Below are 15,967 nucleotides of genomic sequence, written 5' to 3'. Positions count from 1 at the left end.
CAACATCAATGGATTCAAGTTAGCCTGGCTGATGAGGGGTGATACCTCAAAACCAGTCCCAGTAATCTTGTTTCTGGTCCAAGGAGGTCCTGGCTTGGCGGTTTAGGCTTTTGGGCTGGACTGTTCCCATGGGGAGCAGGGTCAAGACTGACCTGCAAATAACTGGGGTGACGTGGCGAGCAAAATAACAATGGATTAAACCCAGATGTGTGACTGGGGGTGATTGTTTGAAAAGTTTTAACACTCCGTCCATCATTTTAGTTTGTGACGTTGCTTGGTTTGCGTGAGTCTAGCATAGGTTTTGTACTGGAAGAGTGCCCTTCCAATACAAAATACTATGCTCTGACTAACTTAAAAACTTTTCCTACTTTGGATTTGTGCTGCTCAGTGCAGTACTTAAGCAAAGTGGGAAAAGGTAGGAGAAATAAAAGCTTTTCTCTTTTTTTAACATCGGATTTCGAGTGGTTTTTATTTTTTGATGCAAAACACTGTCTGCTATTGTTAGTAGATAAGGTTTTACGTTTAACAAAACATAGGTGATTGCATGGTAATTCACAGACACTACCCATGGAAAGCTCCTTTGAACTAAAGTAACACAAAGCAGCGCTTTGCTCTGCTTTGCCTTACTTTCAGGCAATTTTCCAGTGCAAAACAGGTTTTTGTAAAAAAGAAATGGGTTAAACTCCTGGGCAGTATTATGTCTCACAGCTTTCAAAGATCACTAGCAGCCACTGATTCCAAAACTAACTGACTAGATGCAACCTAAAAGCCTGAGCTGCCAATTTAGGAACTTGGGTACAAGGTCGGAATCCCAGTGTCAGCTCAACATCCTTTGATCCTGGGCAAACCCCTAATCTCCCCATGCCTAAAAAAGATCTGATTTTGTGTAATGTAATCTGGTGCTCATGTAAAGCACTCTGATGCCTTTAGTCTGGTTTTGCTCTATGTAAAACTGCACAAATAAACCAGCATTTGCAATGCAATAGGTCTCGCATTTGTCAGAGTCAGAGATATTGGCATTGTAAATGACAGTGTATTTTATCTATGTGTTTTGGTTTGGAGTGCACTGGATGTATGTAGAGACACAGCTGCCGCACTGCTTATAGGATTTAGAGTGAGGAATTACCCCTAGGAACAGAGAAGCAGCTGCAGCACTGTCTAGAGGACTAAGAATGAGGAAGGCAGGCAAGTCTCCTACTACTCAGCCTAGTTATGACCCTCTGCATATTTTGTTATTGCTCAATAGAAGAGCACACAGGGCCTCTCTTCGTCTCAGATTTCCTCTTCCCTTTTTAATAAACAGACACATGATACGGATTTAGCATTTAAAGGCGGGGTCCCTCAATACACAGCATGCCAATGCTTTTTCATCAGCAAATTTCATCAGTTCAGATTGACAAATTGTGATACAAGTCCCGTTTTCCTTACAATATGTGTAATAAGCTCAGCCCTCCGGCTGTGGTATCTTCCAAGTTTTGGACACCATTCATCTATATTCTCTTCCAATTCTCCTTTCTTACTGCCAGCATAGAGATAACCATATTGCATATCAGCACATATTGGCAATCCTAATGTTTTGAATTTGTTTTGGAATACCCAGAGTCTCCTTCTCAATCAACATTCTTGTTTTTTCTATCCTTCCACTTAATATAGGATGAGATGACTCCTTGAGCACCACACCAGGGTAAAAGAGGCAACATGCCCAACGACAGCGGGTAAGCCATTGCCTCCTTTTTGTTAATGCATGCATTATTGTTCTGAAGGAATATGAGGAAGATGTTATACTTGGGAGTGAGTGGGCACCTAGCACATATATAAGGGCTGTCACTAGGTATCTGAAACCCCGTAATCTCTAGACCTCACAGTGGTGTCAGGGAAATTAAAACTTATTTATGACCTAGTAGTCTTAAGTTTAATTGTTTGGTGAACTCGATGAAGAGGTTGTGAATATTGTTTTTCAGTTAAATTTGTCAGTGGATCTCCAATTGCGTTGCCTGCCACAAAGACTACTGGTTTTGTATCACCCTGTGTTTTCCATTTATAATTTTTCCTTTATAGGAGCACATTACCATACAGAAGCTTCAATAATAGGTCCTGAAGAAAGCCGCTACACCTCGGTTGAGGGTATTAGGCTGAAACATGCCGACTTACCATTGATACTTCACCTAGAGGCAGGTTGAATTCCTTCTAGCTTGGTTTTTAATCCTGGCCCAAAGACGCACTAATAACGTTTTTTGCGGGCCCTGGAGCTAGTTTTTTGCTCTGCTTTCCTCACAGCACTTCAGCTCATATGAGGTAATTAGTACACCTCCTCCTAAAGCATACCTGAGCTCCTCTCTCTCTCAGAGAAAGGGTGGTTGTCCACACCGTGACTAGGTTTCCACAGTGTGAGGAGGTTACCCTATGATGAAGAAAGCCATTTTTTTTAAGGCTGAGGGAGTCCATCCTTAAAAATGGACGCTCCATTAGTACTAGGTCTTTCTCCTCTTTTGGTTTTTATTTATTGTAGACCCAGCGGTCCTTTTTTTGTGGTCAGTATTGTCTAATTGGGGAAGTTAAGCCCTTCAGGTCATAAAATCTCCTATGGCCCTCTTCGTGTTGAAGAACCTTGTCAGTTGCCACCACAATACGGGTGCATCACCATAGGATTCAAACATAAAGCTCACACAGTCTTCAGTGAGGTTTAGAGAGGAGGTGGGAGAAGGATTCTATTGTGTTGTCTTGTAATAGGAGGAAGGAAGGAAAGGTGTGGAGGAAGAACTAATAGACCAAGCAGAGACATGGAGGGAAAAAAAAGAGAACTGCCAAGAGTGGTGTGTGGAGGCGACAGGAGGCTGCCAACATGGGCTTCAGTGTTGCTATTGCTAGAATCTGTTCAGAGAGTTTGTTAGAACTTGAATCCCCTGGGAATCCCAAAAGGAATCTCTGCCCTTGATAAGTACCCTGATGTAGACGCAGGAGACCTACTGCAATACATCCACGATCTCGTAATCCTCATTGAGTGCTTTATCCCTCACTGTGGACTACTCTGCACTGTACACCTGCATAGCGCAAGATACTGGCAAAAGTCCATTAGAAAAGACACAGCAGAAATATGATTCTTAGACTAGTCTGATTTTTTCTAACCTGAAGCAAGCAGTCCTAATGTAGAAGTAGTGGGTGGGAGGGAGGAAGGAGATGGATGTGGCTCTATGACCAGAGCTGCCATCTTCGGAACTGGGGATCCAGGTTCAAGTCTCTGAGTTGGCTGAACATCCTGTGATTCTAGGCAGATCACGTAACCTCCCTGTGTCTAAAAACTGAAAGTTTGATGTAAAAGGTGCCCATGTAAAGGGCTCCAATACTTTCAAGTTGGTTCGAGTTGAGTGATAATAAAAATGCAAAAAAAGAAGAAATAGAAGCCCAAACAGAGCACGAGTAGCGGATGGGCACTAATTAAACTGGCTCAATCTGAGCCTAGTCTGTGCGCTACAGAGTGAATATGAGGAGGCAAAGAAGAGCAACACTTATGCCAATTAATGGCATTCAATAGGTGGACTGATAGACCTTAATTGTAAACAATACACCTCCCTGTGGGCAGCACATGTGCCGTTGGCAGGCAATACCTAAACAAGTATTGAAAATGCAATAGGTATCGCCTTTTATTAAGTTAAAGCCATTTGCTTTTCTAATGGTATTGTATAGCAAAGCAAATGGCTTTAACTTAATAAAAGGCGAGACCTAGTGCATTTTTTTAAAACCTTTATTGAATCATCAAAGCATGACAAGCGCAGGCCTACAACCACAGGGGCCGGCCGCAAACTCAGGATATAGATTCAGGTGGCATGCAAATGTATACGACCGCGTAATATCAACAAGACAAGCATAGCTTATGATTGCATGTGCCATGAAGCGAAGGATATCAAAGGTTTCATTTTTTTGGTTATGAAGAAGCAGTAGTGGCTGCACTATCGATGGCGTCACACCATAGAATAGAATTAAGAAGAGATGGGGGGGGGGGGACGCACCCTGCAGTGTAATCAGAACCAGGTGATGAACATTACAGCCTTAAACATACTAAGCCCGCTAAGGCAGACAAGGAGCAAAAATCAGTATAATAGCGAGCGATTCAGCTAGAGCATCATCCCGAAAACCCACCCTCCAGAGATAGTAAGGCATAGGCAAGTTAGACGCCAAATAGAGAAAGAAGTGAGATAGAGAGAGACAGCCAACCTACTGAAGAGGAAGGGAAGCCCCACCTAAGAGAAAGAGAAAAGAAAGAGACCATAGAACAAAACAAACTAAAATAATAAACCCCCCCCCCAACACCCACAACCCTGCACCCCTGTAATGGCTACGGCCAACCCCACTAACAGCGTGCCTGTCGCCCCAGAACTGCCCTAAAGAAAAGAAAGAAAGCGGAGGAGAAGAGCAATAGACACACTCCCGGTCCTCATTACACTCCACCAGCAGCAGCCTCCCCAAATTCCATGTCGACTATTAAAGCAAGTATTGAACACGTACATGGGGAGAGCTCCAATAAAAACCTCCCAGTAGTATACACAGTGCATATCCGGCATAAAACAGATAGAAAAGCTAACCCCGGATGTCAAAGTCAACCCTGACCAGTTCGGTTCTTCACGAAAGCCCATGTCATCCAAGCCACAGCAATCACGAAGAAAGCGAAGCGTCCAAGACAGTTCAAAACAATGGCGACGGATCGAGGAGAGGAGACAAAATGGCAGCATCCGAAAATTCGACAATAGATGATGAAGAAGGAAGACAAACCTCTCCGAAAGTCACTGAAGAACTGTCCTTGGCGGTAAAAACCTTTAGCAACAATGTTCCGTCGAACAGGAATGGAGCAGGGAAAGCCAACGACGATCACAGGTCCACTTTCCATAAGGCCAGAGTCATCAAAATAGGCTAAAACAGGCCTCCGTCCGGGGGTCTCTAAATGGTGCGGAGAATAATCCACCGGGTCCAAGGCATGCTGACAACTTGTCGGATTATCCGCTTCTGGTTCCAAGTGTGCGTTTTCCAGCTTTACAGACAGCCGTTGGCACAGGACGGCAAAGTGAGAGCGGAGCGCCCCAATGGCGGCCATTACGGACCTCAGCGATGGTGTAGCGTCAGTCTCCCCCATCTCCTCCGGCATGAGACGAGGCAGGATTTGGATCCCTGAAACACCGTCCAGGAACCAGGCACACACGGGGCTGATGACAACAGCGAGCGCTCACATAACAGGCCGGGTCGGTATTTCGCCACTCGCGGGGGCCAGCCCGACAACCCGGGCTCCCCAGGGGGTCACCGGGCATAGGACCCCCGACCGTGGTCACCGATATCACATGCGTCACTGTGCCGTGTCCTTGAATAAAGCCTATTGCTCAGTTGCCAACTGGAATTAGAAGGATTGGGCCGAGGTCGGGAGACCGGATGCAACCCTGGTCCCACAGCCGATGTTGATCACATCCAACCCGGATGGGCCAAAAATCGAGGTCCCGGCGGAAGCTCTGGAATAGGCCGAGAAGTAAATTCGACGTAACTTTGTCACCCGGTAAGTTGGAGGGTCCGGGTTTGCACCGCAGGAGTCAGGAGCACTTCATACGTGTGGGAGTCCGGCGTGCTTGAAGGATGAAGGGCAGGATATACGAGCTACCGGTGGAGGTCGGCGGAGCCGGGAGCTTATGCGGCCATCTTGGATTGTAGAGTAGCTCCTCCCCCCCTAGTGCATTTTTAATGCTTGTTTATACTGTGGTGGATAATTAAGGCACTTCCCGACAGTCTCTTGCACCTGCACCCATGTCTGTAAAAATGATTAGGTGTGGGGGCAAAAGTGTTCCCTCGTTTGATTTGGGTCATGCCCCCAGGAAAATGAGAGAACACTCATTTGGATCAACAGGTGGAAAACATGCACATGTGGAAACCATATTACAGCAGAGAAGCACAAGTTGTTGCAACTCTTTATGTATTAAGAAAGTTCCCTAGAAGACAACTGAGTGCACATTCCTTTTGTGCTAAATGACCGCTTCTCTAGTACAGCCTCCGATGTCCAGTGGCTGCTGCCGGGCTAATTGTGCATAATCCTATCACTCATGTGTGGGCAGCCTAGGCTTCCAAAAAAAAAGTCCGCTAGAAATCAGAAATCTTAAATCTATAAAGAGTTTCATACACATATCAACAATATCTCTTTTAATCCTCCTCGCTGATCCCCATCTACCTTTCCTCTTTCCTCTTGACTTTCATTTGCTCACGTCTAACTTGTCAATGCCACTTAATGTCATCCACTTTCACCATGAGTAATTTCCACATCTCTCATCACAATCCCACTGTCAGTCGAGAAGTTCTCTTACACGTTCTCTGTGTTCCACTTCTCTTATCAATACTCTCAACTTCAGTCAAGCTGTCTTCGCCCCTCTAAACTATTTTCATTGCTTTGACCCAAATCTTTCTTCTAGACTGTAATCATCACCAGTGCATCATCTTCTGTCCACACTCGTGAGATAAGACGAGCTATCCTCTCTCATGCATTTTCTTTGTTAGAATGTACCACCTCTTCCATCACACTTACTCACACTTAGCCAGAAGTCTCTTATCCCCACAAATCAAAGAGGCAAGCCAAAGTCTCTCATTTAGTCATAGCTGTATCCAAATCAATCTTGCCTACCCACACTCTGAAGGGAAGTATGCCCCACTACTGTCCTTCACACTCTTGTGAGAGGCACCCAAGATATTTGGAGAGCAGTGAAACTACACGTGATCAGGAATGTTTTTAGCCAATGTTGGAATGATAGTATTGTGGGCGCAAATCTAAACGCAGGAGGGATGAAGTCCCAGATCTATGATGGCTAGAAGGAAATCTTCAGGGAGAAGAATGTTTTAGTTTGGGTAGATAGGAGTCTAGTTTAAAACTTACAGACACAGCCAGAGGAGGTGTTTCGTGTGGGTTGGATTTTAGTTTGATATTGTTATCATGAGTGGAGACACTTTGATATGACCTGCATATTCGTGTCTAGCTGTTCCATATGTAAATTAAAAATCACAGGGGTGTGGGGGTACCCAACTGTACAGAAGATGGACAAAGAGCTGTCCATTTGAATGAACTGGGACCATCTCAATAGAAATGAGAGCCAGTGTAGATGGCCACCATTTACCCCAAGGCAAGTGCAGAAGGTGGAGGTTGTTGTACCCTGGTGCGGTATAATTCCGCTAGATGGCAAGATGTACCTCCAAGCAACCATCTCTGTCGTCAATGAAACGTGCAAATGTGGCACCACTTAAGTTCCCTTTCAATGGGTAGCCCCAATGACCAGATTCATCTGTGCATATTCGTTGTTGTTTGGTTGCATATGTTACTGTGTTAGTGAATGCAAACTAAAGTGGAATTTCAGATGGGCTGCACTGGACTTGGTTCCCCAAAGTCTCAGAAACTAGAAGATTGATGTGTGGCTCCAAAGACTACATGTGTAAGCACATATAAGGTGCTGGTTGATTACATGATGTTTGTATCAGTCAGTGTATCCTAATCACCGCTGCCGGCCTGGAAGCATTGTTTCCCTTCACCCGCATACGTCACGGGTAAAGCCGCGCTGGGATTGGCCCCAGCGTCGTGGGTTGCCTGGCAACAGGGAGGCTCATCCTGAGGAAGCGCCCGGTATCTTCTAATGACCGGGGCTTCCCTACGCCCGCAAAGAAGATCAGAGTGCGCCCAGGACAGGAGAGCGCCGCCGGAAAGGAAGCTGCTTCGCTGAAGGAGCAGCGCGGACTATGCACGCGCATGTGGATATCCCGACGCCATCTTCGTCCCTCTGTACGCGTGAAAGCAAAAGCACGCCGCCATGCGCACATGTGTGGCCATCATACGCAAAGAGTTGCTATGACAATGGAAAGCTTAGCACAAGATGGCATGGTTTGCTTTGGACAAATGGTGAGAGCAGCCATCTTTGTCAATGCCGACGCGTGCATGTATGCCTTTGAGAGAATTGATTGCAGAAGGTACTCGCATGGCGAGACAGCGCATGTGCTGCTATCGCCAGATGAGACCTAAAAAGGGTGGAGGAGAGGAAGAAAGAAGAGAGTGCGACGGAAGATAACCAATTCTGAAGGTGACGACCTGATGCATTTTACACCAACTAAAAGTGTATGGGGTGCAGAAGTGTCTTACTATGACATTCTGCCTCGTTCATGCTTTTGTTCCAAGGACACTGCCCTCTTCTTTCAACAAAAGCCTCTTTCCAGGTATTTAAATAAGTTCACACCCCTTCTACTCTAACATTTGGAACCTCAGCGTTTACACAACTTCAGTACAGACCGTAAATCAATCCCTAGTTATCCAGTGTACATGGCATGCAGGCCCACTGCCCAGTCATGGATTTAGCTAGTGACTATTCTGGGCCAACATTTACTTCAGCTTAATTTAGGATTTCAAAATACAGGCAAATCTTGGCAGGTGGATTTTTTATTTAACCTCATCAATTTCTGAACTCAATGGTGTCGCAGTAGTGGTACTTGGGCGCTAGACAGATGCTGCAGAATTTAACCTATTTACCACATTGCTATAGCGAGGAACTCGCGAAGTGCAACATTTTATGGTGGAAAAGATAAGGCACAACACATAATTTACAAAGTTAATTTGATTGTATGAATTAAACAAACAATGGCAAAGCCAAACAGTCTGGCACTGGCTGCCAGGTTTTTCGATGTGTTAGGGCTTTAGCTTTACTTTGTCATGTTATTTTTATCAAACCGTTATTGTTGGGGATCCTCTAGGCCCTCGTGCCCTTCTCAATCTAAAAAAAAAAAAAAAGACGGGGGCTAAAAGCAAAAATATTTTTGGGTCCCAAAAAGCATGCTTTGCGATAGTAGTCCCTGGCACTTAAAGTGTGGATGGTGTGGATGAGCTTCTTGTGAAACTGCAGAATGTTGTTACTGTGAAGTTAGCCAATGGCTGAAGTGGACAGACTCACTGCCCCATGCTCAAGGGTGTGGTGAGTAGAAGAAGATGTGAATGAACAAAAACAGACCAATGGATAATTAAGCTGTGAGAAAGCCCATATAAGCTAATATATTATACATACAATTTTAGTAAAATCAAAAGGTCTTGTACTAAAGAAAACAAGTACAAAATGGTAACCTATGATACAAAATGTAGAGATACATGAGAGAGGCCAAGCTGCTTAGACATGCTATCAAGTGTGGCCTAAATAGGTAGAGTTTATTTAGATGGAGCTTTTCAAAAGGAAATTGTTAAAAGGTACAAATTCTCACGGCAGTGGTCATGAAATGTAGATTGTAAACCAGCTTTCTAGGTCCGAAGGGTAAATCTGTTGGAAGTTGTTTTGCTTCTAGTTGAACGCAGTCCACATTAGTGACAATCTGTGAGAAAGTCACACATATTTCTCAGGTTGTAAGGCTTTATAAATAAAATAGCCCAACCTAAGAGCAGACCTCTTTTCCGCATTCTTCTTGCTTGTCAAGCAAATTACTTTTGAGGCCCTACTTATCACCTTCTTTGATGCCTTTTAGTGCCTCACTGCTAAAATCTCCCTCAACCCAATGTGAAATAAAACGGACACTCGGGAACGCTCATGGATGTCGAACACATGTTTAATACAAGATAGCAAGATTCAAAAATATTCTGGGCGTGATTCACAATGTCAGTGGCCCAGCCCTTCACAGTCTGAACCATTGGAGCACATTATGCTAAATTCTATATATTTGAACTCTACTTTTTTTTTTACATTTTCTAAAGTGCACCTTTATGAGTAGGTGTCTAGCTCTTCTTATGGGAAGAATGTGAAAAGGCCTTGAAGTGGGTAGAATAGGGTACAGCAGAAAAGCAGATTTAACCAAATCTGCAGTTCTTAGTTGGCTATGCAACTTCAAAACGAGGCTATACACTTACTCGAAGAGTTAGGCTAAATGTGCATTGTTTAACACTAAAATACAAAAAGGCTGCTTGTTTAAAATGCCTGTCAGTGTGCACTGATGGAACACTTTGATAGTGCTTTTTGGGGAAACAGCCTTCACAATGTGGCTGTTTCTACACAGAGCCTTTACCACGCATGCGATAAATCGCATGCACTGTTACCATGCATAGCCTTCACCATGCATTTCTCATCAACGTATGTGATGAGTGCCTTTGCTGGTAACTGTGGCAAAGGCACCTGCAGGGTCAAGGCTATCAGCGTCGTTAGAGGAGTGAAGAGATCCTACCGCTTCCTCTTGACCTGTGCCGCGCCTTACAAGAGTTGCCTCGTCGTCTTGTTAAAGTAAGGGGATTGTTTTTAGGTTGGATTGTGGGCTTTAGACTGGGAGTGGCGTTTTATTGTTTATTTTTATTTTTTAAAGCAACTGGGGTCACGACGGGGTACAGATTTAGGGTTCAGGGCAGTGGCCGTGTATTCACTGAAGGACTGGGGGCCAGGAGTGGATTGCGCTGTAGTCTATTTTTAGGTATTCGGACAGGGGTTGGGTGATTTTAAAAAGGGTTGGGGTGGGGGAGCGCCAAGAACCTGCTTGAAGACTGAGGGCAAAGGTCAAGAAAAACGTTTATCATGCATAGGCCTTTAACAGACATGCATGTCAAAGGTTATGCGTGGTACAGGCATTCCTGTTGTAACGCATACGTGGTAATTGTATGGCTGCAACGAATGCGTTCCATCATACAACCGCTTTAAGGAGTTAAGAGAACAATTTCATGTTATTTCAATCACAAATGTGAAAATATGTTTTCAGCTCTCCCTGCTTAACTTGAGGTGAACACTCACAATTCAGTTGCCTACCGTATGATCATTTCAGCATGAAATTGTACCTTTGTTATATATTTCTTTCCTTCATAATTTACATAATCTTCAGCAATATGTGGATAACCATGGGCAACACCTTTATTTCTGCAAGCACAATGGATGATGCCAAGGCTCAGTAATTTTTTTTTTAAAATAGATGGTTAATACAGCAACAATTACTCCTAATACTGTTTCATAAATTTTCATTCTCCATTTTTCAAATAACGGAGATATCCATGCCCAGATGACACTCCTATTCATTTTAAGCTACTTTTAATTTGGTGTAATTCCTTAACACTATTCTTGATGTGATCTATCTGCTCATGGATGCTGAGTTAATGTGTGTGCAACATTCGGCTGCAACTTTGGCGCACACTTCCCCACCCCTTTTACTAAAAAAGATATAGTCCATGGCCAGTCAATTCTGCAAGAGCATGGTTTTTTGGACGTCTGGCCTAAAGAGATGTCTGTGGCATTTTCGGGTTCTCCTGTTTTTTTGGCACAGTGTTTCTTTAAAAAAAATGTTTTTTAGGTAGCCTGCCAGTCACCATAGTTGGTAAACAAAATATAGAAGATCTGTTTGTGCCAGAGTCCCTAGGGCATCTCTAACATTGTTAAAATGGAGGTTCTGCCAACTGTCTGATGTCAGGAACCATGAATCCAGCCTTACGGACTCCGGCCCATTCTCTGGTCATCTGAGGTTATGCTTTCTCATCACATTAAATGGGTTTCTTTCTTTTGCTAATTGGATTAATTAAACAACATGCCAGTAAGGAAATGGTGTTCAACGTGGGTGTTATTGTGAAGTATAAATTCTACCACAGTATTACACTCAGTTTAGCTCACAAAAATACACCAGTTATTTTAATCTCGACATTCCCAAAACTGCCTACTTTCTGAATATGCAAGTTTTGTAGAGTCGGCCAAGAAGTAAGTGGTGGGATTGTAAAAATCATGTAGATCGTACGTAGATTCTGAAGAGGTCCCTGCACACTGAGACAGACAGAGCCCATGGTTGAACAGGTCAGGGATTTTTATTTTTTAGAGGTACCTTAGTCAAATGCACACCCCGTTGCACTACACTGAACGTCGGCTCATTTCTAAGACAGATGCCATACAGTTTGACCTTCCAAGAACTCCTCGTTTCACAGACTTGAGATATCCCACAAGAAGCCAGATGGTGAAGGAGTTAGCAAAAAGAGCAAACCAGACCCAAAAGGGATCCAGTATATGGAAGACAGCGAGTCACCTTGAACAGAGGTGGTAACGTTGAAAGGTGATGGGCGCATCTTCGTGTGGATGCAGAAGAAAATTTATGGCTGCTTACTTCTGCATTGAGTCCAGTTGCATGAGCAGAAGAAGCATGGACAAGTCTGCCACTGGACCCAGGCCTCGATGCTGATCTGTAGATTGGCACTGGTGGGCAGTATGCTTGTGCAGATGCAGTATGCTTGCTCTGGGAGGAGTGGATCCACATTGATAATACGTCTTACTTCACAGCTGGGTTGGGGATAAATATCAGCATTTGTAAAGCGCACAGCTACCTCCGGAGAGGTGTCCCGGCGCTGGGGACTGTCGGGAAGATTAAGCTAGCTAGGTAGCCGAGAGTCACATGGTGCTGGGCTAACCTGCCGCAGGCACCGGGGATCGAACCCCTCTGTTACGAAGTCGGGCACCCTGGCCGCTGCGCCACACCTCTTCCACAAGGTACCATCCTCCCCAGCAGAGTAGCAGGTTGGATTGCTTTTGGTGCAACTTCACGTATGCCCTATCACCTGGCTGATGGGTGTGTCAGACCCTAGTTCAATAATATGTAAAGGAAGCTTTAACCTGGGAACTGAAACTGCAGAGACAGTGAATACTTTTTGTGCAGTACTAGAGAACTGCATCGCTGTTTAGTTAAAAGTCTAACTTTGAAGCTGGTACAGGTGTTTTTTGATGGCAACCTGATAGGGTGTCCCATAACTATTTCTTAGGGACGCAGCTTAGTTCTTTGATTTGAAATGACCCTGAATAACAAAAAGGTAAAGGCAAGCTGTCTACCCATTTCACCTGGGGTTGGAACATTTTTTGCTATCTTGTTCATAAGAATACTCTCTTCCCTGCTGATTCGGAGTGATGGGTATAATAAAAATGTGTTGATTGGTCCCTAAAGCATCGCTAATCTGTACTACTGGTGAAATGTAGTGTGTTCCTCTTGTGCTCAAGAGGTGACTCGGCATAAATTGAAACATGGGATACCGTGGATGTGATGGACACCTTAGAATGCAATTTTGAAAAGTCTTTAGATGTTTAAGGGGTATTAGCAACAGGTTAACAAATTGTTTCACATAACTACCCAGCGACTTTGCATGCTTAAAACAATACAATTTTACTTCTACAAAATATCACAAGCCAAAGGGTTAGATGGTGAGATCGGCCTTAAAAGAAAGCATGTTTGTCCGTGATGTGAACAAGTTATAGCAATGAGATCAGACATGTGGCGTGGAACTCATTGATTTGAAATACTGATTGTGTCTACTGGCAAGGCCAAGAGAGGTAGTGAAGGTAATTCAGAGGTTTGCAAAGCAGAGTGACTTGTGCCAGTATTGAGAATGCAATTGGTGTTTTTTTGTTTATCTTGCAATCGACACAGGAACCTTTCTCATCTTTGTGAATCAGGGTATGCTGGGTACAGATGGCTTCTCGCTGGCTTTCCTAGTATTGATAATATGCATTCTGTGTAACATTGTTACATTTGGATGGGTCATTAATATGAAGTGCATTTGATACCACATTAGGATGCTCCCTCTTCCAAAGCCCCAACTGCCCACAGGCAAAACATGACCATCCCGCTCATAAGGATTCTCCCTGCCTCTTCGGTTTCCTCTGCCAGCTTGCCCTCCACATTGCCTCTGTACTTGAACCCCCTTTTGAATGGGCTCCCTGTCCCCTTCCTTTCACATTCCGTTGCATATTTTGTAATTTCAAAGTCATCAGATTCGATTCTACTGATTCTTTCTTTTGTTTGTGTGACGCAACATAATGGTTTGCAACAGTTATTCATTCAGCCAATGTTTTAGTTTGCCACCCATACAATAGTCAGTTGATTTTGCTCATTTGGTGACAATCGCTGTACAGAAGCAGCACCTGCAGCTTCCTGAGCCATTTCTGTCAGATGAGTGAATGCCCAAATACCTATCAAACACATCTTGCAGCCTTTCTAGATATTCTGCTGACAATTCTTCTTTATTTTGCATACAGTTTGATATTTTAATCTAACCCTTCTTCACTGGGGACACACTCACAACTGTATTCAACAAGGCATCCTTCACTGTGTTTAGGGTTCAATCTGTATTCACTCTAAAGTTGGAACTGTTTTTCAATATTCATTAAATAAGATGGGGTCCAGGGAAATATTAAGTGATTCTACTTCATGACCGGAGTAGTCTCTTAAGGGAAAGTGGCTATCTAGGGCAGGTAAGGTCCATCATCAGCCTCACTAGAGGAAGGGAAACCCTCTGCCCTTGCTCTCTATTAATCCTGTTTGTTGCTAGTTGTTCAGGGGTCTGTCTTAAACTCTCCCTAGTAATAGTGAGACTTTGCTCACGAAGATCCCTCTGTCCAGCTGGGAAGGAGTGCACTCTCGGTCAGTCGTGGCCGGCATGACTCATGGGTGGGGGTCACGCAGGGGAAGGTTTCATTTAAAATTAAAAAGATAAAAAGTTAACTTACCTGGCCCGGTCCCACGTCGTCTCTGCTCCTCTCCTGAACAGGAAGCAGGCAGCCTCTCTCCACTCCTCTAAGTTTGGTCGGCCCTCAGAGGGCCGACCCAACAGTCAGCACCCTCAGCAATGGGCAAGACACTCCTCCCCTGACCTAGAGCAGACTGCCCGCCCTAAACCAACCCTTCTGCTTTCTTTGCAGTGCGAGAAGCTGAAACATAAAATGGTATTTATAATACCATTTTATGTTTCTGCTTCTCTCACTGCGAGAAAGCAGTGGGGCGACGCTCCGCTGCCTGCCTGCTCTCGGTCTTGACTGCTCCACAAAAAGGAGTCTGCATCCTGTCTCACAAGTCGTGCGCAGTCTTCTAGTGTTATACTATCAGGTGCTTACATCGCAGTTCTCACTTGTATATTACCTCCTGAAACTCCTCCCGCCATTGGTGCTACTGGCACTGCCCCGTTAGTGCACTCCCAGCATAGCCAGCCGGCACTTGGAAAACATACAGGGAAACCCACTTCCCTTGGTTCTCTCTCTCTCCCCTCTTAATTTCAGGTCTCGGCCTGAGTAGGCTGCGCTTACGTAGTCTCGCCGGCGAGATCTTCTGTCTTAGAGAAGGGGGCTTGAACCCGCCCCTCTTCTCCATTGGCTGGCTTCCTAAACAGAGGCCAGCCATTGGAGAAGAGTTTTTTCAGTCAATTTAAGCCTCGGCTTTTCCGGATTGGGGGCGTGTTTGTTGCTGTCTTTTCTCTCCGTGACATCATCCCTCCAAAACACGCCCCCAATCCAAAAAAGCTGGGGTTGTTTATTGTGTCTACAGTGAATTGCACGCCTTTTATTTGCCAAACGTATTAGGGTACATTAAAGCATCGTCATCTCTTGGTACCCTCAAATGAGACTGTTCCAACGAGAATAGGCCGGTAGAACGCAGTAGACCATTTTGTTAATCTGAATTGGGCAGCTCGCCGTTTCATTGGACAAGTCTAAGTAGGGCCATTTCGGTTGCATTTTGCGTGTGCGTCCCAGCCACTTCACGGGGCTGACTGCGCTGTATGGAGTCGTTTATTTGCCCAGATGAATACTCGAAGGGCAAGTCTCCCAAGAGTGCCCTACGTGAGTGAACACAGCCTGAAGAGCGGCGCAGCTAATGTCGCTGCGTCACCTGTGGGACAGGTGCATTTATGGAGCTGTGAGTAGTGCTTGAAATTTAAAAAGTGCGAGTACTCTCTAATTAAAAGCATTACGATCCCTGTGAGAAGTGCAGGTACTCTCCTTCTCAACATAAAAAAAGCAACGGTACTCCGTACCGGCCCACTTAAAGTACTGCCTGTGAGTGGTTGTGTACTGATGAGGATTAGCCGCGCTCTGTGTTCAGGTGCTGCGTAGGATGGACACAACTGTCCACCGATAAGGGACAGATTGGGCTGTAACGATGTCTCCTGTGCGCACATGTTGAAAACGGGCTCCTCTGCCCCACGGCTTCGGTTTTCAGCTCT

The 15,967-nt window shown here is 44.7% G+C and overlaps 1 protein-coding gene across 2 annotated transcripts in view; it reads left to right on the top strand.

The window, feature by feature from the left end:
- HIF3A (hypoxia inducible factor 3 subunit alpha) overlaps positions 1 to 15,967 on the top strand; it is a 388,900-nt gene that overhangs the window by 184,548 nt on the left and 188,385 nt on the right. For both annotated transcript variants that reach the window (XM_086938413.1, XM_086938412.1), the window contains exon 2: positions 1,654 to 1,715. In XM_086938413.1, coding sequence (XP_086794539.1) covers positions 1,699 to 1,715 — 17 coding nt within the window. In that variant the 5' untranslated portion in view covers positions 1,654 to 1,698. The remainder of the gene's footprint in view (positions 1 to 1,653; positions 1,716 to 15,967) is intronic.

Source organism: Lissotriton vulgaris, chromosome 9 (genome assembly GCF_964263255.1).
Source record: "Lissotriton vulgaris chromosome 9, aLisVul1.2, whole genome shotgun sequence".
Taxonomy (NCBI): domain Eukaryota; kingdom Metazoa; phylum Chordata; class Amphibia; order Caudata; family Salamandridae; genus Lissotriton; species Lissotriton vulgaris.
Note: the sequence above shows the minus strand (reverse complement) of the source record. Positions and strands in the feature narration are given on the sequence as shown.